The 8067-nt window shown below is 69.5% G+C and overlaps 1 protein-coding gene across 4 annotated transcripts in view; it reads right to left on the bottom strand.

Moving 5' to 3' along the window:
• Positions 1 to 8067, bottom strand: part of LOC118668508 (cadherin EGF LAG seven-pass G-type receptor 3) — a 38178-nt gene continuing 30111 nt past the window's right edge. For 2 of the 4 annotated variants that reach the window (XM_036333637.1, XM_036333636.1), the window contains exons 8-21: positions 7964 to 8046; positions 7737 to 7884; positions 7418 to 7531; positions 7259 to 7336; positions 4303 to 4398; positions 4128 to 4234; positions 3924 to 3993; positions 2908 to 3000; positions 2632 to 2742; positions 2285 to 2377; positions 1512 to 1691; positions 1321 to 1375; positions 1006 to 1142; positions 24 to 815 (exon numbers count right to left, since the gene is read on the bottom strand). In XM_036333637.1, the coding sequence (XP_036189530.1) occupies positions 801 to 815; positions 1006 to 1142; positions 1321 to 1375; positions 1512 to 1691; positions 2285 to 2377; positions 2632 to 2742; positions 2908 to 3000; positions 3924 to 3993; positions 4128 to 4234; positions 4303 to 4398; positions 7259 to 7336; positions 7418 to 7531; positions 7737 to 7884; positions 7964 to 8046 (1380 nt within the window). In that variant the 3' untranslated portion in view covers positions 24 to 800. Of the gene's footprint in view, positions 816 to 1005; positions 1143 to 1320; positions 1376 to 1511; positions 1692 to 2284; positions 2378 to 2631; positions 2743 to 2907; positions 3001 to 3923; positions 3994 to 4127; positions 4235 to 4302; positions 4399 to 7258; positions 7337 to 7417; positions 7532 to 7736; positions 7885 to 7963; positions 8047 to 8067 lie in introns of all 4 variants that reach the window. The other 2 variants (XM_036333638.1, XM_036333639.1) reach the window with 2 other exon arrangements.

Here is an 8067-nt window from a genome sequence, read left to right as displayed (position 1 = left end):
TGGGGATCGAGCCTGCAACCCGGGCCTGTGCCCCTGACCGAAATCGAACCCGGGACCTTTCAGTCCCCAGTCCGACGCTCTACCCACTGAGCATACCATCCGGGGCAGATGTTGGCGTTTTAGGCGGAGATTGGCTGACCTTGACCTGCAGAGCCCAGGTGACCTCTAACAGCGGCATTTTCCCAAGCAAATCAGTCACCCGCACTCTTACCTCTAAGTGGGACCAGCCGCACCTGTGAGCGCGGGCGCTTCCGCCGGTTGCTCAGACACCCTCCCTCCCCGGCTGCCCGGAGGCCTGCCCTGCCCGACCCTACAGGGGGACCCCGAGGACAGGCCCTTCCTGAGGCAGCTGGTCCCAGCGACTGCACCAGGGAGGCCCAGCGACTGCACCAGGGAGGCCCAGCGCCAGGGCTGTGTGGCTGGGAAAACAGGAGCCTGGGTGCCCCGCCCTGGGCCTGGCCCGCCTTCTGCACCCTGGCTCCCGACATTTAACGCCAGTTCCCACTTTGGGGCATAACAAGAGTCAGGGGCCAGGGCCGCGGCCCCCTGGTGCCCACCAGTCACAGCAGAGCCGGGTGTTGGGCAAATGAGTCTTTATTCCTGAAGCTGAAAACACTCATGCCCACCCCCAACCTGGCCAGGGCCCAGCCCAGGCGACGGCAGTGTGTGTGGAGTCGGGCCCTCCATCCCTGAGTCGTGTGTGTGTGTGCGGAGGGGACTCCCGAGTGACATCCGGAGCGGATGGGGGTGCTCAGCCCCGCGCAGCCCAGAGGCGGCCGTCTCCGCAGGTGGCAGCGAGGTCAGAGCTTGGTGACCTGAGCGGGCAGCGGAGGGGAGCGCCGTCAGTTACCCGGGGCACACACCGCCTCCCGGACCTGCCCCGCCGCCAGCTCCATCTCCAGGCAGGAGGGAGGGGGAGCGGGGGCGGGGGTCCTCGGGGACCCGGGAGCTGGGTCAGGGTGGGGACGAGCAGTAAGCGGGCTCAGCGGCCAGGGCCCGGCTCACCAGAACAGGGCTGACGGGGCCGGACCGCGGGTGCTGGAGGGCGAAGAGGACGGCGTCGTGGACGGAGGCGAAGAGGTGCTGCTTCGTGATGGACGAGTCGAAGAAGTGCCCGGCCTCCAGCTGGGCGACCACGGGGGCTGCGGGCGAGGGCGGGCTCTCCTGACTCCCAGAGCCGCCACCGCTCCGCCCAGGCTGCAGGTCAGCCTGCCTCACGCATGACCCTTGACCCCGCCTTCCAGGAGTCCAGCTCCAGGGAAGGCTCCTTCCTGAAGCCCCGCCCTCTTCCCAAACCACTCAAGGTCCCCCCCCACGCACCTTGGCAGCCGGCCATGTACACCTCCACCTCGATCTCCCGGAAGTCACGGAAAATCTGTAGCGGAAAAGGGGGCCAGGTTCAGGGGGGAGGGGAGGGGGGTTTGGAGGGAAGTTCAGGGGTGGGGGTCAGAGCTCAGAGGGCTCCTGGCGCCGGTTAGGGGTCAGGGCCTTCGAAGGGCGCCCGGCCTTACGTTCTTCAGGCTCTTGATGCACACGGTGTCCACGAAGGAGAGGGCGCCCAGGTCCAGGACGAGGCTGTGGAAGGCGGGCGGGGACAGGCCCAGGCTCTTCAGCGTGCACCCGTCTGGGGCCTGGGCACCTTCCTGCCCGCTGGCCGCTGGCTCCGCTAGTTCATGCTCCGTGCTCACCTGCTGGGGAGCCAGACACCCTTCAAGGCTGCCCCCGGGGAGGGGGGGGGATCCGCACAGACATGCAAGGACACGGGGCAGGTGTGGGACAAGCACGAAGCACCCACACACGGGGTGCAGGGGACACATGACATGGCCATGGGGAGCCTCCTGTATGCAGACAGGAGGGACACTGGTGGACACACAGGAGAGGGCACCCCGACTCAGACAACACACCCTGACGTGCGTGTCCCATTACCTCCTGGGCGCGGGCTTACTTGGGACCCATGAGAAGGGAGGTGCTGGGGGACCGTGTCCCCCCCTCAGCCAGGCGGAGGGGCAGGGGCTGAGAGACCCCGACACCCACGCACCTGTGCCCTGCAGACGCCAGCACCCACCTGCGCCTCTAAGGGAGCTGGGCGTCCCCTTTGGCCCCTCGTCTTCCCCACACACCCTCCCCCTCCCCCTCGACCTGAGCACAGGCTGTGGGGCCTGGACCAGGGGGGAAGCCACAAGCAGAACCCTGCGGCCTCGCCCCGGGACCCTCCGGAGCCCCGCGGGGGGCGCCCCGCCCCCATCTCTGCAGCTCGTGGCTCCCCCCAACCCCCCAACCTCACCTGGGCCTTGGGGCCGTCCTCATCCTGGCTCTTGATGGCGCCGTCGCTGGTGTTGACATCGATGGGGACAGAAGTGCCCGTGGAGGCAGCGGCCTGGGACGGGCAGGGGGACAGGAGAGCCGTCCAGCAGCTGGCCGCAGCCTGGCGTCGCCCCTGGCTCTGGGCGGGAGGCGGGGTTCTGACCAGCCCGGGGACACCCCGATGGAGAGGGCTGGGGGCTCTGCTGCCAGGGGCTCAGAGGTGGGGAACAGCCCCCGCAGGGAGCGAGGAGCAGGGGTCAGGGGTCAGGGGTCAGGGAAGAGGGGGTCAGGCAGGAGCCGGGGCCGGGGCTGGTCGTGGGTCCCTGCCTGTTTCTGGGCCTGTTTCTGGGCCTTCCTCCGCAGGCGCTTCAGCTTCAGCTCCTGCTTCCGGAGCAGCTTCTTCTTCCGGGAGATGAGGTGGTCGACGTCCACGCCGCACTAGGGGCGAAGGCCGCACTAGGGGCGAAGGTTGGGGTGCGGGCGCCTGGGAGGGGGGTGGCCCCGGGGAGGTGGGTGGGCGCCCTGGAGGGGTGTGGGCACCGGGAGGGGGGTGGGCGCCCGGGAGGCGAGGCACCTCTGACCTGACCCTGACCCCAGCCTCACCCTCTGCTTCAGCGCGTCGCTGTAGAGGTCAGCGTTGGCAAAGTACACAGTGGCCGAGGAACGGAAGACCTTCACGCCCGGGACCTCCCTGGCCTGGGGGAGGGTCAGGTGGGGCGGCTGAGCCCTCTCTCCTGTAGCATCTCATTCTCCTGCCTCTCCTGCCCCATGCACCCCAGTGCCCCCCCCCACCCTCTGCTCCCAGCCAGCGGGGGCCCAGCCTGCGGCCTGTGTCACCCTGATCCTCGTTCTGCTCCTGCCCCCTGCCCTGGCCTCCCCGTGGGCCCCTGCCCAGGCCTCCCCGTGGGCCCCCTGCCCTGGCCTCCCCGTGGGCCCCCTGCCCTGGCCTCCCCGTGGGCCCCTGCCCAGGCCTCCCCGTGGGCCTCCTGCCCTGGCCTCCCCGTGGGCCCCTGCCCAGGCCTCCCCGTGGGCCCCCTGCCCTGGCCTCCCCGTGGGCCCCCTGCCCAGGCCTCCCCGTGGGCCCCTGCCCTGGCCTCCCCGTGGGCCCCCTGCCCAGGCCCTGTGGTCTGTCCGCTGCGAGCTGCGTGCGGACGGTGACCTTCCCCAGCGGCCACCACGCAAGCCCAGCCCAGGTCTCGGCCGGCTCGGCCCTGCCCCGCCCTTTCCATCCGGCTGAGCTGCTGGCGCGTCCTCCCTCCCGCAGCCTAGTCCTATGTGCTCAGCCCCCAAGGCTCCACGTCGGGGGCAGGCTGGTTCCTTCCGGGCCCCATCTCCGTGCCCAGCACTCGGCCTGGGACGGTGCCCAGGACCTGCCTTCGCACCCCTGGCCCAGCACCGCCTGCAGGACGGGCTAGTGCCACTGGCTGAGACCCCGAGGCCCAGGCCCAGCTGCCCCAGGTCCTCCGGCCCTTCCTACCCCCTCGGACGCCGAGTGGGGGTCATGGATCCCAACGTCTCCCCCGAAACTCCAGGGACCAACGTGTCCTTGTCAGGCGTGGAAGGGACTCACAAAGGCCCATTGTGCCCCGGCCCCACCCCGGCCTCCCTCCGGCCCTCACCTCTGCGTACTCTGCCACGTCTCTGTAAACATCTGTGTCTGGAATCTGCCCCAGGACAGAATAGTGGGGCCTGGGGAGAGATGGCGAGTAGGGGGTGCGTGAGGAAGAACAAGGAGCCTGGGTCACCCCAAGATGGGGGGGAGCCGGGGGAGCCGTGTGGCTCTCAACCCCCCCCCCCCCCCGTGGGAGGCGGGCGGGACTCACCGCTGCGTGCGGACCACCACGAGCAGCAGCGAGAAGGCCACGGCCACGGCCAGGCCCAGGTCCAGGTTCAGCAGGATGGTGGCCACGAAGGTCACCAGCCAGATGAGCTGGAAGCAGACACGGGGTCACGGGGCCGCGGGCGCTGGGCGGAGGCCCCCCCTGGCCCGGCGCTCACCAGGTCCACGCGGTTCGCCCTCCACAGGGAGCAGACATCCCGGAACTGCAGCAGCATGCCCTTCAGGTTCACGATGATGATGGCCGCCAGGACCGCCTGGGGACGGAGCCGGCTGACCCCACACACGGGCATCGCCCACGCCCACCCCGGCCTGACCACATGGGTCTGACTCCGAAAGGTTCTCTCCCTTGACCCCTAGCTCCAATCTCACCCCAAAGATCTCACCTGGGACCTGACCGGCTCTGAGCCCAGGGCCTGTCTGGGTCTGGGTGTGGGTGTGGGTGTGGGTGTTTGTGGGGTGTGGGTGGGTGGGGTGTGGGTGTGGGGTGTGGGTGTGGGGTGTGGGTGTGGTGTGGGGTGTGGGTGGGTGTGGGTGGGTGGGGTGTGGGTGTGGGTGTGGGTGGGTGGGGTGTGGGTGTGGGTGTGGTGTGGGGGTGTGGGTATGGGTGTGGGTGTGGGTGTGGGTGGGGTGTGGGGTGTGGGTGGGGTGGGTGTGGGTGGGGTGTGGGGTGTGGGTGTGGGTGTGGGTGGGGTGTGGGGTGTGGGTGGGGTGTGGGTGTGGGTGGGGTGTGGGGTGGGTGTGGGTGTGGGTATGGGTGTGGTGTGGGTGTGGGTGTGGGTGGGTTGGGGTGGTGTGGGGTGTGGTGGGTGTGGGTGTGGGTGTGGGTGTGGGGTGGTGGGTGTGGGTGTGGGGTGTGGGTGTGTGGTGTGGTGTGGGGTGTGGGTGTGGGTGGTGTGGGGTGTGGTGTGGGGTGTGGGTGTGGGTGTGGGTGTGGGGTGGTGTGGTGTGGGTATGGGTTGTGGGTGTGGGTGTGGGGTGTGGGTTTGGGTGTGGGGTGGGGGTATGGGTGTGGTGGGTGTGGGTGTGGGTGTGGGTGTGGGTGTGGGTGTGGGTGTGGGTGTGGGTTGTGGTGTGGGGTGGGTGTGGGTGGGGTGGGGTGTGGTGTGGGTGTGGGTGTGGTGTGGGGTGTGGGTGTGGGGTGTGGGTGGGTGTGGGTGTGGGTGTGGGTGTGGGTGTGTGGGTGTGGGGTGTGGGGTGGGTGTGGGTGTGGGTGGGGTGTGGGTGGGGGTGTGGGTGTGGTGTGGGTGGGGTGTGGGTGTGGGGTGTGGGTGTGGTGTGGGTGTGGGTGGGGTGTTGGGTGGGTGGGTGTGGGTTGGGTGTGGGTGTGGGTGTGGGGTGTGGTGTGGGTGGTGGGTGTGGGGTGGGTGTGGGTGGGTGTGGGGTGTGGTGTGGTGGGTGTGGGTGTGTGGGTGGGGTGTGGGTGTGGGTGTGGTGGGTGGGGTGTTGGGTGGGGTGTGGGTGTGGGGTGTGGGTGTGGGTGTGGGGTGGGTGGGGTGTGGGGTGTGGGTGGGTGTGGGTGTGGTTGTGGGTGTGGTGGTGGGGTGTGGGTGTGGGGTGGTGTGGGTGGTGTGGGGTGGGTGTGGGGGTGTGGGGTGGGTGTGGGGTGGGTGTGGGGTGTGGGTGGGTGTGGGTGGTGGGTGTGGTGTGGTGGTGGGTGTGGGTGTGGGTGTTGTGTGGGTGTGGGTGGGGGTGTGGGTGTGGGGTGTGGGTGGTGTGGGTGTGGGTGGGGTGTGGGGTGGGTGTGGGTGTGGTTGGGGTGTGGTGTGGGTGTGGGTGGGTGGGTGTGGGTTGGGTGTGGGTGGGGTGGTGTGGGTGGGTTGTGGTGTGGGTGTGGGTGTGGTGTGGGGTGGGTGGGGTGTGGGGTGGGTGTGGGTGGGTGGGGGTGGGGTGTGGGGTGGTGGGGTGTGGGGTGGGTGTGGGTGTGGGTGTGGGGTGGGTGTGGGTTGGGGTGGGGTGGGTGGGGTGTGGTGGGGTGGGTGTGGTGGGGTTGGGGTGGGGTGTGGGTGTGGGTGTGGGGTATGGGTGTGGGTGGGTGTGGGGTGGTTTGGGTGTGGGTGGTGGGTGTGGGATGGGTGTGGGGTGGGTGGGTGTGGGTGTGGGGGGGTGTGGGTGGTATGGGTGGTGGGGTGGTGGGTGGGGTGGGTGTGGGCTGGGTGTGGGTGGGTGTGGGTGGCTGTGGGTGGGTGGTGGTGTGGGTGGTGGGTGTGGGTGTGGGGTGGGTGTGGGTGTGTGTGGGGGTGTTGTGGGGGTGGGTGTGGGGGGGTGGGGTGGGGTGGGGTGTGGTGGGTGGGTTGCTGGTGCGGTGTGGGTGGGGTGTGGGTGTGGGGTGGGGTGGGTGGGGTTGTGGGTTGGGTGGGGGTGTGGGGGTGTGGGGTGTGGGTGTGGGTGGGTGTGGGTGTGGGGTGGGTGTGGGGTGGGTGGGGTGGGTCGTGGGTGTGGGGTGGGTGTGTGGTGTGGGGTGGGGTGGGTGTGGGGTGTGGGGTGTGGGTGTGGGTGTGGGGTGGGTGTGGGCTGTGGGGGCTGGGGGTGTGGGTGTGGGTGGGGTGTGGGTGTGGGGTGTGGGTGGGTGTGGGGTGTGGGGCTGTGGGTGTGGGTGTGGGTGGGTGTGGGGTGTGGGGTGGGTGTGGGTGTGGGGTGTGGGTGGGTGTGGGTGTGGGGTGGTGTGGGTGTGGGGTGTGGGTGGGTGTGGGTGTGGGTGTGGGGTGGGTGTGGGGTGTGGGTGTGGGTGGGGTGTGGGTGTGGGGTGTGGTGGGGTGGGTGTGGTGTGTGGGGTGTGGGTGGGTGTGTGTGTGGGTTGGGTGGGTGTGGGTGTGGGTTTGGGTGGGTGTGGGTGGGGTGTGGGGTGTGTGGTATGTGTGGGTGTGGGTATGGGTGTGGGTGTGGTGTGGGGTGTGGGGTGTGGGTGTGGGTGTGGGTGTGGGTGTGGGTGTGGGTATGGGTGTGGGTGTGGGTATGGGTGTGGGTGTGGGTGTGGGTGTGGGTATGGGTGTGGGTGTGGGTATGGGTGTGGGTGTGGGTGTGGGGTGTGGGTGTGGGTATGGGTGTGGGTGTGGGGTGGGTGGGTGTGGTGTGGGTGTGGGTGTGGGTGTGGGTGTGGGTGTGGGTGGGGCTCACCTTGGGCAGGTCTTGGAAGAGCTCCCCAAGTTTGAGGATGATGATGAGGATGAAGAGGGAGGAGACGGCTCCGGCCACCTGGGGGTCGGGGTGAGCGGGCGGGGTCACCAGGTCTGTGCACAGAGGCTGGGCCCCGCCCGCGCCTGCCCCCGTGCCCACCTGCGTGTTGCCCCCGGCGCTCTCCTGGACGAGGCTCCGGGACATGGAGCAGCTCACGGGGAAGCACTGGAAGACGCCCCCGATGAGGTTGCTGAGGCCCAGGGCCACCAGCTCCTGGGGGAGGGAGGAGCCGTCACCAGCGAGCCCGGCCCCGCGCCGTCCCCACCGCCATCCCCGCTCCAGAGCCCGAGGCCTGGCCTGCTGTCCCGTGTCCCCTCTCCACCCTCAGCCCGCATGGTCCCCCCGGACACTCCCCCCCAGGCCCCGGGGGCTCTGGTAACCAGTGTGCCCCTTCGTGTCCCCCGTCTCGCCCCCAGACCTGGTTGCTGTCCACCCGGTAGCCATGCTTCAGGGCGAAGATCTTCCCCAGGGAGATGGCGATGGCGAACCCCACCACGGCGATGGCGAAGGCGTTGCCCACGAGGCTGGCGAACAGCTGGGGGCTGGGGGCCACGGGGGGCACCAGCCTGCGAGGGGCGTCTGTGAGGCCAGAGGAAGGCGCTGCCTGGGCCCAGCCTTCCCTCACCTCCAGGGGCCGGAGCTCACCCTGCAGGGATGCTGCCCACGACATCCACCCCGAACCTGTGCTGGAGGCCCACGCCGTAGGAGATGGCCGTGGCCCCGATGAGCTGCGGGGACAGAGTCGGGGG

This window comes from Myotis myotis, unplaced genomic scaffold (assembly GCF_014108235.1).
Source record: "Myotis myotis isolate mMyoMyo1 unplaced genomic scaffold, mMyoMyo1.p scaffold_m19_p_13, whole genome shotgun sequence".
Lineage (NCBI taxonomy): Eukaryota > Metazoa > Chordata > Mammalia > Chiroptera > Vespertilionidae > Myotis > Myotis myotis.
This window is presented reverse-complemented; position numbering and strand designations above follow the sequence as displayed.